A 21,600-nucleotide genomic window follows, 5' to 3' on the forward strand; every position below is an offset into this window, starting at 1 on the left:
ATTGTTATGCTGGCTGCCACGCTGCGCTGCACTATGAGGCCGCAGGATGATGATACTTTTGATCTGTAGGCGGTGCACAAGCAAGACAAGGTCACGTTCCCACGGCTACCGGCTATGCCAGGCTTGGTATGTGTGTGCTGTGAGAGGCTGCGAGGGGATCAAAGTTACACAAGCCACATTCATCTAGATTGGAACTGCCACTTTCCACATCTGGGCATCGACACTGGAATGGCCGTGTGGTTGCTTTTGCAAATGTTCTTCGCTTTCGCTATGTTACATGTTCGTTCAGTGTTGTTGATCAACACGTCAGAGTCGACGATGCACCGCCTTGGTACTGAACTCCTTCGCTATGCGTGTCCCCTCCCTATAGTTCTACAATGCCACCGCCCAGCGACCTGTGCTGTCAGGTTCGCATCTATCGAATTCTCTTTTTGGGTCGATGGCTACGATCTCTGCCATGCTTGTCCAGTCGTGCTGGTGGCGGTGTGTATACCCAGCCTTGCAGCAGATGCTCCATCTGCTTGATCATGTACAGGTCAACGTGACCCTTGAGTTCCTCTGTAAACTCGTCGACCTCGTCCTCTGCTGCGCCTGGTCCAGGAGTGTTGGCCTTGGAGGGTCCCTTCGATGAACGATCACCAAAGTCGACATCGTCGGTGCGATCTTCCTTGCCAGCCTTCTCTGCAGCTTGAACATCCTCTTTGTCCTCCACCGACGCAAGCGCTGTCGTTGTGGCTTGCTCGTCCCCTCCAAGCAAACGGCTGATGGCGTCGTCAATCTCGTCTTGTTTGTCGTCAGAGCTGCGCTTGAGCTGGTATTCCGTCGTGAAGTGTCCGTCTTGAATGACAGTCTGGTCGAGCAGACTCTTCTGATTGGCACGCCGCAGGATGTTCTCCTCTACAGTCTTCTCGCTCACAAGTTTGTACACCTCAACGTCTTTCGTCTGTCCAATGCGATGAGCTCGATCCATACACTGTCGATCCATCTGCGGATTCCAGTCCAGGTCGTAGAATATTACTGAAGATGCGCCGGTCAAGTTCAGGCCCACTCCTCCAGCACGGGACGACAATATCATACACTGATACTTGGAGTCCGCGCGGTTGAATTCGGACGAATAGAGTTGTCTGCGCTCAACTGGCGTACTTCCATCCAAGCGCAAGTAGGGCAATCCCATCAAGCTCAGGAAATGTTCCAGCACGTCGAGCGTTCCAGTCATTTGTGAGAAGATCAGACTGCGAGACCCTCGTGATTGCAAGTCCCGTAGTAGATATGTCAGGCGTTGCAGCTTACCTGCATCGTAGATAAGGAGGCGCTTATCCGGGAAGGCAATGGATGTTCGAACCCGGGCTTCATGACCATAATCGTGATCAGCTGGATACAATGGTGAGCTACGCACGGCCTCTTGCGCCTTCCGCGGGATGGCATAATCCAAGATAGGCACCGTCGCGGCAGGTGGCACGAATGCAAATCGCACAATGAGCTCTTTCATGTCCTCTGCGTAGCTGTCCAGAGTAGCGACATCGCGTTGCAGCTGTGTGTCATTGGCCACATGCCAGTCACTGAGATGTTCAAAGCGCATGGGCCTTCGACCCATTCGTGTGTGTCCTTGCCATGTCTTGACCAGCGGCTGAGATTTCGGCTTGAACATGTAAGGCTTGTTGTTGCTGACAGTGATAACCTCCCGAAGATCTGTTGGAAGCAACGGCTCCTGGTCTAACGCAGACTCAGTGGCTGCAATGCAAGAACGGAGCTGCCGCAACCTGCGCTGCCGCATGCGAAGGCGTTGGAGAGCGCGGGAGCCTGCGATTGTTGCGCGATCGGGTTCTTCGATGGGTATGGTCGACTCAACTTCGCTCAGCTGGCGTGAGAGCTCGTCACCCACAGCGAGCTGTCGTGAACGGTTCATTGCAGATCTCCTCAGAGACGTGTTGCTGACAATCAGTAGTTTCGCAGGGATGTTGTCACGAGCCCCAGACATGCGGCGGATCAGGTGCTCAGATTCGGCGTAGCCCTCCAGAGGACTGTATTCCATTGCAAAGCTGGTCTGAATTGGCCGTGGGTCAAAGAGATCTGGATGATTACACACCCTCCTCAGACTCAATAAGACAGCTCCTGCTTGAACACCGCTGCCCTTAGCGAGCGTGTCGCGTGTGGATGCGAGCCCCATGTAATCTTGATACAGCTGACGTTGGCGCTTGCTGAGCTTGCACACCACCACGGATTCTGTCTTTTTGGGAAGGTCCTTTTCCACCTCATCCTTTTTGCGGCGAAGCAAGAATGGGCGCAGGGAGATATGCAATTGGTCAACCACACGCTGGGCATTTTCGGTCAATTTCTGAACTCCTTGGTCGAAGATCTCCTTGACAGGGTCCTTCCAATGGCTGAGAAACTCCTCAAGCTCACCATGGGACCGGCTTTCGTCACCCGCAGTCAAGAAAGTGAGCAGAGACCAGACTTCGGCAAGATCATTCTGCAGCGGTGTTCCGGTGAGCAGAAGGCGCGCCTTTGTTCTCAAACGTATCAACAGCTGCCACCGCTGACTGTTGAAATTCCTGATATTGTGAGCTTCATCCAGGATGAGATAGTGCCACTGCTGGCCACGGATCGCGTTGATGTCCTGCGCTGCAACATTGTAGCTTGTGATCACTACGTTGTAGCCTCTCTTTGATCGGTCTTCGTGGTGTGGGTCATTCGTCCAACCTTTACGCTTGAGTTCTCGTTCGGACGCAGATCCATAATATCCCAAAACACGAAAACCAGGCAAGAACTTCTGGAACTCTGTGACCCAGTTCAGGATGACCGATGTCGGTACAATGACAAGATGTGTCTCCCAAACCTCGTGCACCTCTGCCAGATGCGCGAGTAGGGCAATCGTTTGTATTGTCTTGCCGAGGCCCATCTCGTCAGCAAGTATGCCATTTGTGCCATTGCGATACAAGGAGGCCAACCAGTCCACACCAGCGTGCTGGTATGAGCGAAGAGTGCCGCGAAGTAGGGTGGGAACTGGCACAAGGGTCTTTGTGAAGCCCGACTCCGAAGTCTCTGACGCCCCGTCCACTTCTTCGCCCTGCTCGGTGTCCATAGCATCGCCATCTCCGTTCGTTTGCAAAGGTGGGGCAGCCTTGTCCTCCGAGTCCACGGCACCTGGCTGTTCGTCTATGCCGTTCACGATCGCTTTCTCGTCGGTAGACGCGCCAGCATCTGCTTGAGCCTCCGATCTGGGTTCAGATTGTGGCCGCGCGTTCTCATCATCGCCACCGTTCTCCACACTGGTCATTGGCGTTGGAAGACCACCCTCCTTTTGCTTCAAGAGCTCCTTGTCACTGTAAAGAGCCATCAAGGAATTCCGCAGTCCCGGAGGTTGTTCAGTATCGTCGGTGCCATCCTCGTTTTCGTCATTATCGTTGTTGTCGGCTTCATCGCCAGTACTACTCATATCTTCGTCCGAATCGTAGTCTTCCGAATCCATGTCCACGGACTCGTCAGAAGTCTCATCGTCATCCGCGTCGTCATCGTCCTGAAATAATGCTACCAAACCAGACGTCTTGGACCGACTGGATGGTGCTGCACCATCGATATCCATGGCATCGCCTTCTCCCTCGGCTTCAGGCGTTGCGTCTCCCTTGTCGTGCTCCGCATCATTGCTATCTTTCTGCTCTTGAGTCGGCGAGGTAGCATTGGTCTCTATGTTGCGGTCCTCGTTGTGCACCGGCACGACTTCAGAGTCCAGCTTGTCCGGAGGCTCCACGCCTTGAGAAGCCTGACGTTCTGCTTCAAGCTCAGCGTCACGCTTTGCCTTGTATGCTGCAAATGCTTCTTCACTCATGGCGCCCTCCTCCTCTGATTCATCTGAGCTGTCCATGTTCTCTTCCGAGTCCTCCTCGCTCTCTTGGTCCGACTCTTCAGCGTCACTCACGCCGTCTTCATCCATGCCCGAGTCGCTGTCGGCTTCGCCACGCTGCTTTGCTAAAAGGTTTTCGCTGTATTCAAGCTTCTCTTTCAGCTTCTCCGCACGGACACGCTCTTGCTCCTTTTCCCATGATCGCCGCTTCATTTCTTTCACGTGCGCCTCAACCATTTCCCACTTCGCCTTCATATCCGCAACGATCTGCTTCTTGACATGGTCAACGATCTTGTTCCGCTCCGCGATGAGGTCCTCTTCAGTAGGTCCATTGCGCTCCTTCCACTTCTCCAAAGCCTCTTGTGCAACCTTCTTGGCTAAAGTGCGGTGAACGGTCTTCTCCCTGATCTGAAGTGTTCGGAGGTACAGCGCGTGGGCTGTCAGGTGATCGCCATGACCATACTGCTGCGGTGGCTCGGGTTGCTGGTCGTCGTGGAACAGGCTCAGGTTCTCCTTGCTCAATGGTCCGCCGCTTTGTGTAGCCTCGAGTATTCTCCTCCTGGTAGCAGCTTCGCGGGATACGTACTTCGCCTCGTCTTCTGCAAGTTTCTCAACAGAAAGTGGTCCACGATCGTTCTCAGCGGACGGTGCTTGCCTTTCTTGGAGCTCGAGGTTATCTAGCAGTTGCCAGATCGATAATCTGGGAGGTAGTATCGGCGACGGCACTCTGGCTTGAGGGAACGGCGGTGGGATAAAGGCTCGTGGGGCGACCTTCAGTTTGAGCCTCGGTGACGGCTTCGCGAGAGTCGGAGAATCGGGAGAGGCATCGCTGTTCCGATGGCTTTTCCGTCGCAGAGCTGGCGATGGCTCGCGCTTGATCTTCGACTTTGGCCTGCCCGGATTGCGCTTCACACCGTTCGTCGTGGGCGAAGTCGGGTCCTGTGCGAATGAGCGGCTGGGCTGCAACGCAGCTATCTGAGCCTGGAGGTCCGCGATGCGCTGTGCACTATCAGTAGACGACGACGGTCGCTCCAGTCCATTGGCCTGCTTTTTGGACTTCTCCGATCCTGGCTCGCTCTTGCGAGTGCTTCCTCCCATGCTCTTGCTCGCACTCGGCTTGATATCCGCATGCTTCTGCCCACCCAGCCTGTCCACCTGCCTTTTGCTCCGCGGACTAATACGCTTGGGTACAGCAACCAGATCCTTGTTGGCACGGCCGCTCTTACGCTGGCCGTCAATGTAGATGGAAGTGGGACCCTGCGCCTCGAACCTCTTCCACGGCGGAGACGGCGGACGGGAAGCTGCAGTGGTGCTCTGACTGCGGCCGCGAGAATGTGTGGTCTCTACGCGTTCGGCCTCGGATCCAGACAGACCGGGGGTGCCTACGTTTGAGTGCCGCGCTGAAACACGGCGTCCATCAACGGACTTCAGGGTCGACTGCGCAGCGACAGGAAATTGCCTGTTATCGGACGTGGGTCAGTCAGCAAGTGTCTCAAGGTGATGGGCTGTTACACGCGAGCGTCCTACCAAGGCGGACTGGCGGCCCTCTTGCGTTTCTTGGGCGGATTGTGTTGCGCAGGCTCGGGGGTGTGCAGCTCGACCTCTGACTCCCGCCTCCTCTTGGTCGCCGGCGATGCATGGTCCGGTGGGAGCGTGGGTGGAGGGGCGGCGGCGTCGGCGTCGGCGGACGGGCGCTGACCATCGCTGCCATGGTCGAGAGGCTCGGATTTGATGGTCGTCGGGTCGGCTGCGGGGTCGTCGCCGTCGTCGCGTGGTGAGGCGAGTCGCGCGTGTTGCTCGAGTGGTTCGGCGACGCTCTCGTCAATCACAGCGTCGGTCTCGCGCGTGGGGAGATCAGGAGGGTTCATGGCCAGAAATCACGACCGTCGCGTCTCGTCCAACAAAGACCATCATGAAACTCGCACATTCAACGGGCGCGTGACGCGGTGCAATTGCTGTAGACGACCTTCGAATCCCCAACACGCCAAGCCCATGCGATCAGTGCAGAACAACAAGTCAAAAGTGAGCCGCCCGACGTCGTGCTGCTGGCGTGGTCGCTGCAACTTTTAGCTCGAGTCGCGCTTGCGGGCGGAGCCACTTGCGGAGCGAAGAAGGAGCGAACCTCCAACGGCGCATCCCGTTTCTGCCAAGCCTGGTCCGACAGCAGCATCACCCAAGCAGCTCTCCGCCATAGTCAGCAATTGAGAGACACTCGAGCTCTCGACGCGCTCAAAACTTCCTACACGCCTCCCCGAGGGCATTCAACAGTCATGGCCGGTCTTCGCACGGCGCTGCGCCTGGCGCCGCGAGCACAATTCGTCCGCCCTTCCACCACTCCCTCGAACCTCGCGAAGCGCACCTATGCCTCAGCACCAGCGATCAGACGGCCGGCAACAGACGACAAGAGTGCGAGCGAGGCGGAGCAGGCGTCTGAGGATGTTGGAGATCCGAACATGGTATGCAGATTCCAGCAACACAATGGGTGGGCAAGGGTGGATAGACAAGGCATGGGGAGACCACTGGAGACGCAGGAGCGCTGATGATTGTGGTGTTAGAATGGCAACTACCCAGATCCAAGTCTCACGTCGGCGCTGCCCATCAAGAGACAATTCCGTGATCCACACGGCGACTGGTGAGCACAATCACTGCTCAACTCGATACCATTTCTGTGGTTGCTGATAGCCAAACAGGTGGGACAAGCAAGAACGACGAAACTACGGCGAGCCCGTCCATGAGGACAATGATATTCTCGGCATCTTCTCTCCTGAGGTGTACACACATTTCACATCTGCCTGGGGTGGTGTGCTGCTCGGCACTTTTGTCGGAGCTGTTGGAGTGCTTTGCGCCGTTGTTTACAGATTCTATCCCGACAGAGTCAGTATGGCAACTCCTAAATCTGCTTACGATGCTGACATTCTGCAGCCCTCTGTTTCCCGGACCTTCTCAGATGGACTAGAGGCTGAACTCGGCGGACCCAAGGCTGTCCGAGCACGCAGTGAGAATGAGGGCGATGTCGCCGTCCTGGACCGATCTGTCGTCTAATCATGCAGACGGGACGTGTACATATCCAGCGAAGAGCTTCCCTTTGTACTATGAACAGATGAGCTCACTGAAAGCTCAAAATGACCATTGGCCATGTGCTAACATGAACCGTTTATTGAACCCATCCCAGCTTGGACACTCGAACTCGTTGTCGCCACCATGCAGTAACATGAAGAAGAAGCTGGACACTCTTCGAGTGCTATGCATTGGGAGGCTGTTGTCAATGCGCGGGCTTTCAAGTCCATTTATGTTCTGGCCAAGGAGACGCGATACGTTTCTAGCACATAAGCGACAAGTGTACGCAACGGGAAACCAATTGACTTGTGTGTATTATTCATGGCGACACTGTTCCAGCATTGTAGGTCGCAAATGGATGAGTCCAACCTTGACGTGGGTAGAATTCCTGCATCAAACAGCTCGGCATTCGCTCCAAGCTTCAGACGAAGTCTCCGTCTGTACCAAGTGACTGACTGATCAAGGAATTAGCTCGGTAATTCGACGATTATACGCGCCGCGCCTTCAAAATCCCCGGGCTCCTTTGCTCCTTTGCTCATTCGTGGTCGCCTCTTCGAGTCCAGCATCAATTTGCAGAGGCGCTGCGGGGGTAGTCTCGTTTGTTCACGAGGTAGCGCTGCATATCTTGGAGTATCGAAGTCGTTTTGTTCTCTTTGCTGTTTTGCGGTTCAGACAAGGTCTGCATTGACCTCATTTTAGGACTCACATTCCACACACGTCCCATTCTACAGCCAAACCTCATTCAAGCACCACAACTGTCGCTTTATAACAGCATCGAGAGCGCATTCTGCTCCTACTTCAGTCCCAGCGACATGCCGTCATAGCGTGGAGATGTGTTTCTTTGTTGCCGCTCGTGTGGCGTCAAAGAAGAACCGATCCGGTGATCAGCCTCTGCTATGCACAACAATCGCCGAAAACGGGTCGCGACAGCTCGACAACCTCGAATACTGACGGTGCTTCTGAGTACAGCTCGATAATATCTCCCCTTGATATCGTATTACTACAACCAAACAGGTTTCGTCGGGCCCAGCGGCATTGCTATACTTCGCCCATCAAGACGACTTTTCCGAGAACATGGCTGTATTGCGCAACTTCTATCTTCTCTGGCTGCCCATCGCTCTCTTCTGCCTCGTCCTCCCCGTCAAATCGAAATTCAACGCGCATCAAAACTACGTGCGTGGTGCCTTCGCCAACAAAATCGCCTCCCTAGAAGCTGAATATGGGGAAGGGATCGATACTTCTCTCGAAGGCTATGACCACGAACCTGTCGCGGTCGCAATACACCAAGCTCATGAGAAGCGACGTGTCGCAATTCTGAACGCACGAGACAACATTGCCAAGCAGGCGGAGATTGTGAAGCGACAGCTGGGAGGAGACGTCGATACTAGTCTTGAAGGCTACGACATCAGCGCGATCGATGTGGATGAAGTGGACGATACTACCCTGGGCAGGAGGGACTTTACTACAGGCTTCGCCGACGAAGATGACATCCTAGGCCATCGACATTCTGCCCGTTCAAACACTCCACTAAAGAACTACGAACCTGGCCAAGCCGATTTTGAAGACGAGGACATCGATTTCTCCCTCGAGGGATACGAAACCTATGAACATCCCACGCTAACCCGTCGTGCTGACGATGACGACGATGACGATGACGATGAAGATGGTTGGCCGTCGGACGTCGACTTCAGTCTTGAAGGCTATGATACTTCTCACTTGACGCGACGAAGCAACCAAGAGGATGTAAACGATCGGTACCAAGATGCCGCTGATGAGGACTTGGGATTCGACGACGATGAGCTTGACAGTCTTGCAGCGCAAGCAACGGCGGCTGCAGAAGCTGCGAGAGCAAAGGCGAAGCGAGCGGCCGAAGGATGGTATGAGAATGTAAAGAGATGGATAGGGGTCTCTTGAGAGGAGAGGGGGAATGTGTCGCCAGCACAGAAAGTCTCCAACAATTAAGGTCGTCAAAATCTGCCGGAGTCCACGGAATAGTCTGTAGATGAGCAATATGATTGATGTCGTACGTGTTCACTGTCGCTGAGTCAATTGTGGGAGCACAATTGTGTATCGTGCCCTTAGTAGCTTAACGCATTGTCCGCTACCTTGCGCTCCCCAGCTTCATGCCATGCTACGGCAGTCGTCAAACCTTGAAGTCAAAAGGTGCCGTGTCCATTGACTCGGGTCTGTTTAGACCTATCATGGTAGCTTGATACTTTATTGTCCATGGCCGGCACACCTCGAATATGTGGAGAAAGCTGATAAACACCCAGGCGAATGACGCCCACCTGAGGCGAGATTGATATTATTGGACGCTACATCAATGTGTTTGCGTGTTCTACATAGTACATGGCATCCATGAACTGTGGATTCGCTGGCTTTTGCCGCACGGCACACAGCAAACCTTCAGAGGCGCGGCATCCTCCACGGCGCCGGTCTGGTTATTGTCAAGTCTGCACGAATGGTGCTCCGACCTTTCTCGCGTCCTGAGGGGAGGCCCAGACCTCAAATGAGTGTACACACTGGCTGCATCGAGCGATGCGCCTGATTCTGTCGCGGAGTAGACACAGTATTGGTCTGACCTGCGACGGCGCCCATAGCGCGGCCACGTATCACACCAGGTTCGACAGCTTTGCCGTCCCCGACATATCGCTGCCTGGCAATGGATGAACCGTTCCGTAATTCTCCCAAACCTGCAAGCATAGCGTGGTTGGAACGTGCTACAAGGCCAAGCCAACTCATGCCATAGACAAACGGCACTTCCGCTTGATGCTTTTGAATGTCTCGATATTGGAGAATGCTGCGATGCTGAACGACTTCAATCTTCTTCCACTCGAGCCTTCTTAGTACTTCCGTTCGGGGTTTCGTCGCTGCGCTTGCGTTTTCCTTTGCCGTTTGTGGCACTGCCTTTGCCTCCTTTGATCCTGTACGTACTGTCTGGATCACGTCCGCGCTTCTTAGGATGATCGTCCACGAAACTCCCAAATTCGTCGTCATCAACAAAGGAAGCAGCAGGGCTAGCACCTTCCCTCGCCCGTCCAAGAGATCTGTCGCCGACTTGTTTGGCAAGGTTACGCTTTGCGCCAGCTCCGCGAGCAGGTTTCACATCCACACTGTCGTTGTCGTCGATATCCGCAGTAGGTCCTGATTGTTTTGCATGTGTCTTTAACCAATTGTGTTGACTCTGCGGATTTTGCAACTCTGTTTGTCGCTCGACTTCACGAGGTGTCATGTCAGCCCAGTGTTTGATGTCCTCAGCATGCTCCTTCTCCTTGATTTGAGCAACAGGGTCACCAAGGGTCGCGTCCAGGCGAAGCAGATAGTCATCTTCTTCCTGAGATGTCAAGTAGCTTGAGGCATTGTCGGGTTTGATGTCGCTTGGCAATGGCTTCTCGAGGGACGGACGTGCATGCGAGACCTCCTCCTCAAGTTTGTCCAGCGAAAGAAGGCCTTGTCGCGCAAGCTTCTTGTCAATCTGTTCTCTTATAACATGCAGGTCAAGGTGGGGGATCTGGCCGTTTTGAACAGCAGTCGTGTACTCCATCAAGAGCGCATTCGCTTCTGTGGGGCTGATATTGCTATCGACAACGCTTGGTATGTTGGCGACGGCCGAGTGTTCGTTCTCGAGGGAGACATCGAATCGCAAGTCGGTGGGAAGGGCCTGGTTCTGGTTCAAATCAAGCAGCACCTCCAAGACGGAACTGGGGAACTATCAGCTATCTGCGCAGTGCAACATGCGGCTACGTGGAGAAGCACTTACTCCAGCTCCTCGCGCAATCGGCGTGCAGTGCCCAGCATCTTCTGCTCTTCCTTGAACAGCCTCTTGTTCTCCTCCAACACGCCATCGAACTTGTGCCGCAGCTTGCGATACTTCTTGCGGTATGACTTGTAGCGTGCACGCTCGCCCACCGCTGCCAACGACTTGCCCCCAGTATCGGGATGCTGTTGCGTTGGAGCTGCCGCTGCAGCATGGCCTTCCGTGTCCGACATTGTTCAATGCTGTTCTCGGTGTGCTTGTGGGGTGCGTCAGATGGAATACAGAGAGGCGACCATCGGTTGGCTCGCGAGAATTGATAATGCCGTGATGTGTGTGTGTGGTGATGTCGTGGGTGCTGCGTCGCGAAAGTGGCAGACAGCTGCGAGGTGGGCGACGTGATGCGTGATACGATTGATCCCTGTCGGAAGCGGCAGCCGATCCTCGAGCTCCACCCAGAATTTCATGTGAAACTTCAGATGAACATTTACAACGACCACGGCGCACAATGTCACGGGAAAACATGTCATCGAGCGACGTCAAGGCCGAGAAGAAGAAGCGCAAGAGGGCGGAGAAGGCGGAGGAGGAGGATGAACTCGAGATCGATGTCAATCTGCCCGAGCCACCGTCGAAGAAAGCCAAGCGCAAAGAGAAAAAGGCCAAATCGAAGCCAGCTGCAACAGAAAACTCAGATGCCGCAAATGATGGCAGTGCTACAACCAAAGCGCAGGAGGACAACATCCATCCTTCACGCAGCCTGCAAGTGCCGGTAGCCAAAGGAGAAGAAGCGGGTAAGCGGTCAGATTATGGAGTCTGGATTGGCAACCTCTCTTTCAAGACGACGAAGGAAACCCTCCGCCGATTCTTCCTTGACCGCGGTGGCATCGACGAAACCTCCATCACACGCCTACACTTACCCGTCGACCACAACACTAAGCAGAACAAGGGCTTCGCCTACGTCGATTTCACCACTGAAGCGGTCCTTAACATCGCTATCACATGCACAGAGAAGCTCCTCGATGGGCGCAAAGTGCTCATCAAAAATGCGAAAAGTTTCGAAGGCCGCCCCGCCAAAACGAAGGCGGAAGAGGATGCTGCAAAACACGGAAACACCAGCACAAAAGCCCCAAGCAAGCGTGTCTTCGTTGGGAACCTGAGCTTTGACATCACCAAAGACGAACTAGCAGAACACTTCGCCCAAGCCGGTACCGTCGAAGACGTCTTCCTCGCGACATTCGAAGACAGCGGAAAATGTAAAGGCTTTGGCTGGGTGACTTTCGCCGATATCGAAGCCGCAGAAAAAGCTGTGAAGGGCTTCATCTACAAAGAACAACAGCAAGATGATGATGAGGACAGCGAGACTGCTAATTCGGACAAAGAGAAAGAGAAGGGCAGTGATAGCGACAGCGAAGAGTACACTGCCGAACAGAAAAAGCGACATGCGAAAAAAAAGAAGAAACCAATGAAGTGGTTCATCAATCGGATTCACGGTCGCATGATGAAATTGGAGTTCGCCGAGGACAAACAAACCAGATACCAAAAGCGGTATGGGAAAGGTAGCAGCGGAGCAGCGAAACACCACGGCGAAGAGCAGGCTGGCAACGGCGCAGAAGAAGAGAGCATCGAGGCATTGGCGGCACAAGCTGCAGCAGCGCGAGATGCACCAAGGGAGAAGAGCAACAAGAAGCGGGATCCGAATCTGAAAAAGATGAACAAGGATGAGAGACAGGAACTACGAAGGAAGAAGCATGATGCGCGACTAACGGCGCCCGGAGCCGCCCTTGCGAAGGCGCAAAGGAGTGACAAGGCTTCTGGTACTGCTGTTGCTGGAACAGGCAAAAAGATCAGTTTCGATTGAGGTAGATCATAATGATCATTATGGTCAATTTCGGATCCTGGCGATTGTTCACGCAGGTTTCAATATTCGATTTGTGTAGTGTGCTAATGGAGAATGAAGCGGCAGAGCGAATGAAGTGTGAATCGAGTCGTATTCATTTTTTCATCATCTCGTCTATTTGGCACGTGCACCGCTGCGACCTGTCATACTCTCAGTCCAGGATGTGCTTCCCACAACCACATGAAGTAGTACCTGGCGAGCCTCGTATCGCAGCACCTCATCATGCCGTTTCCAATGCCATCCTCGTCCCCATTGTGTTGTTCGTGATCCCATTCCTCATGAGTGAACATCATTGACTACACGCATTTAAGCGCGAGACATGACACCCCAAGCACGGATTTTGTTGTCGGTGTAACCAGCGAACAGAGTCTGGCCATCAGCAGACCAAGCGAGCGAAATACACTCTGGGTCACGGGCCTTGCCGCCGGACTCGACGAACTCTGGGCGGAGCTCATCAACCTTGCTCTTCTTCTCGAGGTCGAAGATGACAATCTCCTTGGCGGTGGCAGCGCAGAGCCAGTAGCGGTTTGGCGAGAAGACGAGAGCGTGGATCTCGTCACCAGCGCTGAGCGAGTAGAGGTGCTTGGACTCGTTGAGGTCCCAGAGCATGGTGGTACCGTCCTTACCACCGGAGGCGCAGAGGGATCCGTCAGGAGAGATGGTGACGGTGTTGATGTAGCCAGTGTGGCCAATGTGGTCGGTCTGCAGACGGCAGGTGGAGAGCTCCCAGACCTGGTTTTCGAAGTCAGCGCATTGTCCCGATTCTAGTGTCCAACGTCTAGTGCATGCATTGATCGACAGGGGATCAGTATGCCTTATAGGCAGGTTTGTTTCATAGCCGTAGATGGCGGCTCTAAAGTAGCAAATACTTGTTTAAAGCATCATGTGAGGGCGGAGGGGAAAGCAGCGTCTCTAGCTGAACATACCTTGACGAACTTGTCCCAACCAGCAGAGACGATGACTGGGTTTTGTGGGTTTGGCGAGAAGCGCACGCAGGAGACCCACTCGGTGTGTCCCTTGTCGGTGATGGTGTACTTGCAGTCACCAAGGGTGTTCCACAGCTTGATGGTGCGGTCGCGCGAACCGGACACGATCTGGCGGTTGTCGGCAGAGAAGGAGACGGAGAGGACGTCGTTGTTGTGTCCGACGAAGCGGCGGGTGGTCTGGCCAGTGGACAGCTCCCACAGGCGCAGAGTCTTGTCCCACGAGGAAGAAAGAGCGTAGGCACCGTCGGAGGAGATCACGCAGTCGGAGACGATGTGGGAGTGGCCGTGGAGCGAGCGCTTTGGGTAGCCGTAGCTGGTGTCGTCGCGGGTCAAGTTCCAGACAATGAGAGTCTTGTCACGGGAACCAGACAGGAGCATGTTTGGGCTGTCAATTGCTGTTAGCCAATGCTGGTCTGCTCACTTGCGCCGCGTGTATTCTTACTTCTCGAGAGAAGTGGCCAAGCTGGTGACCCAGCCGGAGTGGCCCTCGAGGGTACCGCGGAGGACGAGCTGCTCTGCCATTGTTGCTGTGGTGTGGGAGTTCGTGTGGTTGGGAGAGGTGAAGTGGGCGTGTCGAGCGGAAATCTGAAATCCAAAAGCCCAAAAGTCGAATTGCGAGTGGAATTCCGAGTGCGCGACTAGCGCAAGGCCTGAGGCACCACAATCGCGGGCTCTGCTCCGCTCTCCTGCTCTACTGTCCAACAGCTCATGAACACAGACCACCTAGGAATTTTCGTGGACGTGATACTCTATTTATTGTACCTATCTACACTGTACATGACGGGACTGTTCCAAATGCTGGGACATACTGCATCTACCCAAGACCGCGGCTGTCGATATTCTTACAGCTTCGAGCTGAGCACAGCTCGCATTCTCTTCTCCACTGCATCGAGGTATTCGGTCGTCGTCACGTAGTCGTTCTTCTTTCCACAGCTGATGGCCAAGTCCTTGGTCATGATGCCTTGCTCATCAACAACGTGGATACATGCCTCCTCCAAGCTCTCAGCGAACTTGGTCACTTCTGGTGTGCCATCAAGTTCTCCACGCTTGGCAAGACCTCGTGTCCACGCAAAGATGGACGCGATGGGGTTTGTTGAGGTTGGGTTGCCCTTCTGGTGCTCGCGGTAGTGGCGGGTGACGGTACCGTGAGCGGCTTCGGCCTCAAAGGTCTTTCCATCTGGAGTGACTAGCACTGAGGTCATGAGACCTAGGGATCCGAATCCTTGGGCAACGATATCGGATTGGACGTCACCGTCGTAGTCTATGTGCTGTCAGTGAATCGTGAAACCAGGGACAAGAGTCGGCAAGTACATACTCTTCATGGCAATGACCATGCCGCCCTCATTCTTGATCATTTGAGCGACCATGTCATCAATAAGACGGTGCTCGTACCACAGGCCCTTGGCTTCAAAGTCCTTGCGGTAATCCTTCTCGTAGATCTCTTGGAAGATGTCCTTGAATCTTCCATCGTATGCCTTCAGGATTGTGTTTTTCGTTGTCATGTACATCGGGTATTCGAGAGAAAGAGCGTGCTTGAACGAAGAGTGGGCAAATCCCTTGATACTCTCCACAGTGTTGTACTGTGTCTGAGCTACACCGCCCTCGTGCTTGTCAGTGAACTCGAAGACCTGAATCTTTTGTGGCTCTCCGCCCTTCGGCGTGAAAACCATCTCCAGCTTGCCAGGGCCTTCGATGACTCTGTTTTGCGCACGATATTGGTCTCCGTGTGCGTGACGACCAATGACAATTGGCTTCTTCCAGCCTGGCACAAGTCGGGGTATCCGTGGAATCACAATCGGTTCTCTGAAGACAGTGCCGCCCAAGATGTTTCGGATTGTGCCATTTGGAGACAGCCACATCTTCTTGAGCTTGAACTCCTCCACACGCGCCTCGTCGGGCGTGATGGTCGCGCATTTCACGCCCACGCTGTATTTCTTGATTGCCTCAGCAGCATCCACTGTGATCTGGTCGTTCGTCTCATCACGCTTCTCCAGCCCCAAGTCGTAGTACTTGAGGTCGATGTCCAAGTATGGGTGGATGAATTTGTCTTTGATGTCCTTCCAGATGATCCTAGTCATTTCATCGCCATCAAGCTCGACGACCGGGTTCTTGACCTTGATCTTGGGAATCTGCTGTGACGCCATGTTTCTGCGCTGTACAACCTTTGCCGCGATTGGTCGTGGAAATGCGCGTGCAGCCGGAACGATTCTGGCGGAGGTGTGGGTGAGGGAGGGTGCGGCAGCGGTAAACGACCGAAGAGCAGACATGATCAGTGATTATGTATGTACGGCGGGCGGGATCGGTTGAGTAGTGTCTGGCGCCGCTGAGTGGGCGGTAGTTTTGCTTGACGTGCGAAGTCTCCTTCACAAGAGACCTTTACCCGAGGGCAAAGCTACTATGCGTGAATGCGGCGGTATCGGCGGCGTCATCCCCGCCAATGATCGAAGCTGTTCGCCAGCTGCGCTGTGCGCTGCGGCTGATTACCCTGTCATGCCCTGCATCCAGCTCTTATCGCCGGCCATCGGTGGTATGCAGTGACGGCAGCAGCGACATCACGTCCAGGACTCGTGGTACCTTTTACATGCTCACTTCTCAACGATATATATGGCGAGACGCGAAACATACATTGATTTTGCTTTACAACCACACAGTTGCTGATCAGCCTACAGGCAGCAATGCCCAAGATCGCTCTCAGACCATTCGCCATACGCAATCAAGCTGCAAGCCGACCAACCTCCGCACCTGCATCGCTCGCGCGGAATGCACGCCGTCGACACATCTTCTGTACTACGAGTTCGCCATGATCCTTGTGATCACACTCATCACGCTGTTAGCGAACACAATAGCCTCATCCTTATCGGTCAAGTGTGGGAAATGCTGGACAATTTTGTCTGAATGCCAATCCAGAGTCCCCTCCAGCTTCAATTTCCTGCGAAAACTATTCCTGCCTGCCACTGAACTCAAATCGACGTCAGGCATATTCTTGAAAAAGGCTTCTACTTCGCGTTCGAACGATTGGTCTTGTGGAGGGAGATGGTTCTCGTGAGGTCCTCGCAACGGGCGAGGCATTGCTTGGGTCAGTACACTGGCTGGCGTGGCTGATGGCAGACGTTTAAAGTTCCTTAGTTGAATGCGGTACAGTTCCCAACTGAGTTCCCAGGAGACCTTCGGCTTCGCATATTCCTGCTGACGACGCTCTTCACGGCGGCGATCTTCTTCTCGAGCTGAGTGCTCTTGTCGCTGGCGCTGGCGTGTCTCCTCCTCCGCCTGCGCTTTAGCTTTCGCCTTCTGGCGCTCGCGCTCGAGCTTGGCTTGACGTTTGGCTTCTTGCTGGCGCTCGAACTCGCGCCTCTGCTTCTCATCCTGTGCACTTGCGCCACTTGGTCTCGACCTTGGGCCTTGGGGCCTTGTTGATCCACTGCCAGTTTGGGTATGCGCATCAGTGTAGCCCTGCTTGCTTTCTTGCTGTTCTCCTGGTACGTCGTAATTGGGTGGCTGACTCTTGCGTTTCAGCTCCTCCTGGTTCGCCCGTTCAATGCTATTCGTCCATCTCTGGAGTACCAAGTCCCAGTGGAGAGCTTCTTTGATGTGAACACCCCGGCATAACAAGCAAGCAGCAAGATCTTCTAGCATTAAATCCAGCTTTCTTGGGTTGCGAGAAATCGCAGGGATCTGCCGCAGTAGAATTCCGGCATTGTACCTATTATTCTTATGGATTGGATTATGACAGAGCCTCCCATTCCCTTTCTTGATCTGTGCACTGCATGTCTTGCAGTCGGGCGGAATACCGAGTACCTCCTCTGCTTTCCAGGTGGGGCTCCAGGCTTTACTGAAGGTCATTTTGGAAAAGCACAAAATAGAGGAGCGGTCCTCTGACAGCACCAGGAGCGATGGGCAGAGACATATTGTATGCTATTCGAGAGGCCGCAGCAGGCACACCTCTTGCTGCGCCGCACGTCTCGAAACGCTACCAGAGCACATTCAAGCTTGAAGTCCAGCCCTGGGAGCTGCAGGCCTTCCACATCGGCTCAGTACAAAAGAGCTTCTGGTGGTCATGTGTGTTCCAATGCTTCGGGTCGAGGGGCTGTACATTCTGCAAGCGTTGCTAAAGAAAGTCAGAGAGCCCACAACTCGCCTATGCTACAGTGCGGCACAGTGCATTGGCGCTTCTCTGATACGCGCACGTGATCCATGAGTTGCAGCTTGGCCTTGCAACCACCTCTCCTGTCGCTCGCCGAGGCCAGAAGCAAAACGATATGAAGAGTCGTCCGTTTAACGGAATATGGCGAAGGCTGCTTGACAGGAATGGAGCAAATGCCAAGAGTATATGCTGTTACTGTTAGATTGCGATCAAGTGGACGCAACAGGCTCTCGATTGCAGGCAAACTATAACCGACAATGTTGCAGATGCCAAAATGGTTTCGTTTTGTGCTTCGGATATGTTGACTGGAACAGTTTGTTTAGTGAGCCTCACTGTCATTATGACTTGGGCGCAGAGATATTGCGATTTATGCTCGGATGTGTCTCGGTGCCCATCTGCGAAACTGCTGGCGATGTGGCACCGTTCATGTCATTCTTCGCTTCTTGAGCAAAGACGGAATTGACGGCGTGGACTCCATAGGGTTGGCGTGAGGCCTCTGCTTGCTCGTCGTGCTCTCGAAGAGTGCTCGAGTTCATCGTCATACTCAAAGGTTGGGAATGTTGTGTTTCTTCTCGAGAGCAATTTTCTCTTGCGGTTCTTCGACGTTCACCTGTTATACGGGATGTGAGCGGGTAACTTTTACTTGTGCAACGATCACATGATGAGATGGGTGTCAGATAACATTGCTTAGGCTGTGTTCAAGCCGTGACTGTGCTGGGTTGTTGCAGACGATACTTCCAGCTGATGCATGACCGGCGTTCTCGCGTCTAGTGACGAAGAAGGAAATTGGTGCCATTGAATAGTTGTACTTCATGGTCGCGCTCTCGCGCACGTGGCAGAGGCCTATTGAAGCTGGCTTGCATGTCGGTAGCGATGAGAACCGTATGAAGAGTCCGAGACGGGTGCGGCCTGATTGATTCGAGTAGAGGAGAGATGGACCTTTTTGGGTCGAATGTACTTCTCAATGGCGCGCAGTACGGGATGCAGCAGGCTTGACAGGCTGGGTTCACGTGGATGGGCGCTCAACAGCATGAGATCGTGCCCAGTCTTGCCGTGCGGAAGTGCGAAAGTGAGCGTTGTTTTCCCTCGGAGGCTAGGGCCCGGGCAGCCTGAGGCAATAACGATGGGAACCGAAACAACATATCTGGCGAATCTCTTCTCCTCTTTGTCTCCATGGATGTCTACACTTCGGCATCATCGGCAGCACACCATCATGGCGGTTCTATAATAATAGTGTCGACACGGCTCGCACGGGTCGAACCAACCCACCGCGCAGCCAACCACCGCAAGGGGAAATGTGGCGGACGCAAGAGCTCGGGTGCAAATTGCACGACCAAAGTCAAAGCGCCATCTCCAGCCAGCTGCGACAACAGGAAAGATGCACAGCGCCTTCATGCGAAGGCCTTGTTGGCCAGCAAGAGAGCATGCATCGATGCTCGACGAGTTTCCCTTCCGGCACGTTTCAGGCGAGTCGGCAGAGAGCAATGCATGACTCGGGGCGTTCAATATCGTGGACCATGGCTCACATACTTCCTCCAGTGCACTTCTGGAAGCTAGCAACGCCATTCTGGACTTGACTTAACGATGGTCTAGGGGTCCCCAAGCCACGAGCCGACAACGCGTGTTCTTCGTTCCTTGCCGTCAACTCGCATCGCAAGACATCGAGAAACGTTGGTGTGAGCTGCGTGCTGCCGCTCGCTACAGATGGTCCGACGCTGCGCACGCCGACTTGATTTGCGGTAACACACCTTCCACGTAGAATACTGGACTGGCTCCGATGCATTACGACCTCGATACTGCCGAATTTTGTTGGTCGAGAAATCCTCATGTCAAGGAGGCACAGCGAGCTCTATTGAACATCACGTCCGCTGCAACACCCCAGGCCGAAGCATAGTGACGATCACCCACGCCTGGTGCACTGCATTCCTTGCGAACCAGCCATCCTCCAACGTGGATTTAAGGCAGGATGCTGGCGAAGCGGCGCCATGCCTCGCTACGGCTGTTCGTCTTTACAGGTCTTTGCGTAACTTTGGGCATTTGGTACTTGCGACCAATGTCTGTCGGGATATCGCCGGCCACCGTGCAGACATATTGGTCTTCTGCTGAATCATCAACATCAGAATCGCTAGCGACAACAGCTGGGCCAGGATTATCGAAGGAACATCCTATTCTGACAATTTCCAAGGCAGCCACTCGCAAACATGAAGAGAAGGTTGCGCGCCAATCCAGTACCTACGAGCAAGCCGTCGCAGAATACCTCCGTCGATATGGAAGAACGCCACCCCCAAATTTCGAGTACTGGTTTGCCTACGCCAAAGCAGTATCGTCCCCTATCATAGACGACTTTGACGTCCTCGATGATGCGATTTCTCCTCTTCTTCAGTACAGCGGGGCGGAAATTCAGAAGACGATGGACCGGCCGCACGCTCGAGCAGAGATAGCACCTTGCAGGATCAAAAACAGCCAATTGCAAGAGGGCTGTGAAGTTCTGGGAGATGTCATCTTGCGTATCTTTGCCGACGCTAGAGTAATTGGCCACCTGCCTGATGTTGAGCTCCTGATCAATATGCTCGATGAACCGCGTATCCTGCTGAATCGCAACTCATCATCCAGCGCTCGCTTGCGGCACCAGCAGCGCGACCTCGAACCGGAACCAGACGAAGTGGAGTGGAAGGACCTCGGCCAAGGTAATGCATGGCAAGAACTTGTCGTTGACCAGTGTCGCGAGTCACGGCCCTCACTGGAGTCGTATTCAGAGCTTGTGTCGCTCGGCAGCGAGCACAAAGTCTTTGGATTCGTGCAGGACAACTTCAAGTCGTTGTCCCTCTGCGACCACAAGGAGTGGAAGCACGCGCACGGGCTTTGGGAGTCCGCAACATCTCTTCACACCGCAAATGTCCCCTTGCCCGTACTGTCGCCTGCAGTAATTTCCACTATGAACGATATTCCATTTCCAGCAAGAGCATACACCCACAGCGATTATGCTTCGGATCCTGAAGAGAGTGTTGAGTACGAAGAGAAGACTCATGCACTGTATTGGGCGGGGAAGACCACAGGAGGATTTCAAAATGTGACTGAAGACGACTGGCTGCCCCTTCATAGGCAGCGGTTCGTCAGTCTCGCAAATGACATGGATGCGGAAGCTCAAACGTTGCTGCGCCGAAGAGGAAAGAATGGGCCATGGGAGCCCATAAAACAGAGCCTCAAAAAGACCATGTTTAACGTTCATTTCACAGACGTTGTGCAATGCTCACCAGAAGCTTGTGCTCACCAACAAGAATACTTTGACGTGATCGCTCCCGAGCCAAGGAAGACAGCCCTGGAATACACTCTTGTGTTCGATGCTGATGGCAATGGCCACTCTGCGAGATACTATCGATTCGTCGAATCAAATTCTCTGCCGCTGAAGCAAACAGTGTTCCGCGAATGGCACGATGATAGGCTACAGCCTTGGCTACATTACATACCTATCTCACTCGAGATGACTGAGTTGGCGGAGGTCGTCCGATATTTTGTCGAGGAGAGAGAAGGCAGAGTTCTCGCCAAAGAACTCGCACTAGCTGGTAGGGAATGGGCACTGAGATCAATGCGGCCTGTTGATCAGGTTGTGTACATATATCGTTTGCTGCTCGAGCTGGCTCGTTTGCAGGATCCCGAGCGTCCAGCTTTGCCGTGATTGAGCAAACCTCGCAAGAAATTCCATATCAAATATAGCGCTATAATCGATTCTCTTCTCAGACTGCGGGCCAAATCTCAGTATGAAGTTGCCATGTTGTGCTACCTGTGTTTCTCACCTCGTCTCGAGTGGTTTGCAGGACTAACCCTGCTAGCGCCGAACTTTACGTCATAAGTGAATGAGGACCTCGCGTGATGCCTGCAGCAGGTCAACAATACGCGTGGTGGCTGGATCAGAGTATGGATATC

The 21,600-nt window shown here is 53.9% G+C and overlaps 10 protein-coding genes across 10 annotated transcripts; 4 read left to right on the forward strand and 6 right to left on the reverse strand.

The window, feature by feature from the left end:
* Window positions 1-415: 415 nt before the first annotated feature.
* RHO25_008596 (uncharacterized protein) lies at window positions 416-5,709 on the reverse strand (the record flags this gene model as incomplete). The annotated part of the gene is made up of 2 exons (XM_065603074.1): window positions 416-5,300; window positions 5,369-5,709. 2 exons carry the CDS (start codon window positions 5,707-5,709, stop codon window positions 416-418), a joined length of 5,226 nt encoding a protein of 1,741 aa, XP_065459146.1.
* Window positions 5,710-6,111: 402 nt separating this feature from the next.
* On the forward strand, window positions 6,112-6,883 carry RHO25_008597 (uncharacterized protein; the record flags this gene model as incomplete). The annotated part of the gene is made up of 3 exons (XM_065603075.1): window positions 6,112-6,297; window positions 6,397-6,473; window positions 6,532-6,883. 3 exons carry the CDS (start codon window positions 6,112-6,114, stop codon window positions 6,881-6,883), a joined length of 615 nt encoding a protein of 204 aa, XP_065459147.1.
* Window positions 6,884-7,972: 1,089 nt separating this feature from the next.
* RHO25_008598 (uncharacterized protein) lies at window positions 7,973-8,812 on the forward strand (the record flags this gene model as incomplete). The annotated part of the gene is made up of 1 exon (XM_023604417.1): window positions 7,973-8,812. One exon carries the CDS (start codon window positions 7,973-7,975, stop codon window positions 8,810-8,812), a length of 840 nt encoding a protein of 279 aa, XP_023460776.1.
* Window positions 8,813-9,716: 904 nt separating this feature from the next.
* On the reverse strand, window positions 9,717-10,888 carry RHO25_008599 (uncharacterized protein; the record flags this gene model as incomplete). Its single annotated transcript, XM_023604418.2, has 2 exons — window positions 9,717-10,599; window positions 10,659-10,888. The coding sequence occupies 2 exons, from the start codon at window positions 10,886-10,888 to the stop codon at window positions 9,717-9,719; spliced, it is 1,113 nt and encodes a 370-aa protein (XP_023460773.1).
* A 287-nt stretch (window positions 10,889-11,175) lies between these two features.
* RHO25_008600 (uncharacterized protein) lies at window positions 11,176-12,510 on the forward strand (the record flags this gene model as incomplete). Its single annotated transcript, XM_023604419.2, has 1 exon — window positions 11,176-12,510. The coding sequence occupies one exon, from the start codon at window positions 11,176-11,178 to the stop codon at window positions 12,508-12,510; it is 1,335 nt and encodes a 444-aa protein (XP_023460774.2).
* A 345-nt stretch (window positions 12,511-12,855) lies between these two features.
* Window positions 12,856-14,057, reverse strand: MIP11 (40S ribosomal protein RACK1; the record flags this gene model as incomplete). Its single annotated transcript, XM_023604420.2, has 3 exons — window positions 12,856-13,281; window positions 13,476-13,920; window positions 13,978-14,057. 3 exons carry the CDS (start codon window positions 14,055-14,057, stop codon window positions 12,856-12,858), a joined length of 951 nt encoding a protein of 316 aa, XP_023460779.1.
* Window positions 14,058-14,377: 320 nt separating this feature from the next.
* RHO25_008602 (uncharacterized protein) lies at window positions 14,378-15,802 on the reverse strand (the record flags this gene model as incomplete). Its single annotated transcript, XM_023604421.2, has 2 exons — window positions 14,378-14,796; window positions 14,851-15,802. The coding sequence occupies 2 exons, from the start codon at window positions 15,800-15,802 to the stop codon at window positions 14,378-14,380; spliced, it is 1,371 nt and encodes a 456-aa protein (XP_023460780.1).
* Window positions 15,803-16,322: 520 nt separating this feature from the next.
* On the reverse strand, window positions 16,323-17,375 carry RHO25_008603 (uncharacterized protein; the record flags this gene model as incomplete). The annotated part of the gene is made up of 1 exon (XM_065603076.1): window positions 16,323-17,375. One exon carries the CDS (start codon window positions 17,373-17,375, stop codon window positions 16,323-16,325), a length of 1,053 nt encoding a protein of 350 aa, XP_065459148.1.
* A 639-nt stretch (window positions 17,376-18,014) lies between these two features.
* On the reverse strand, window positions 18,015-18,218 carry RHO25_008604 (uncharacterized protein; the record flags this gene model as incomplete). Its single annotated transcript, XM_065603077.1, has 1 exon — window positions 18,015-18,218. The coding sequence occupies one exon, from the start codon at window positions 18,216-18,218 to the stop codon at window positions 18,015-18,017; it is 204 nt and encodes a 67-aa protein (XP_065459149.1).
* Window positions 18,219-19,642: 1,424 nt separating this feature from the next.
* Window positions 19,643-21,352, forward strand: RHO25_008605 (uncharacterized protein; the record flags this gene model as incomplete). Its single annotated transcript, XM_023604422.2, has 1 exon — window positions 19,643-21,352. The coding sequence occupies one exon, from the start codon at window positions 19,643-19,645 to the stop codon at window positions 21,350-21,352; it is 1,710 nt and encodes a 569-aa protein (XP_023460777.1).
* Between the last annotated feature and the right edge of the window lie 248 nt (window positions 21,353-21,600).

The sequence above is a fragment of the Cercospora beticola genome, chromosome 5, assembly GCF_033473495.1.
Source record: "Cercospora beticola chromosome 5, complete sequence".
In the NCBI taxonomy this organism is placed as follows: domain Eukaryota; kingdom Fungi; phylum Ascomycota; class Dothideomycetes; order Mycosphaerellales; family Mycosphaerellaceae; genus Cercospora; species Cercospora beticola.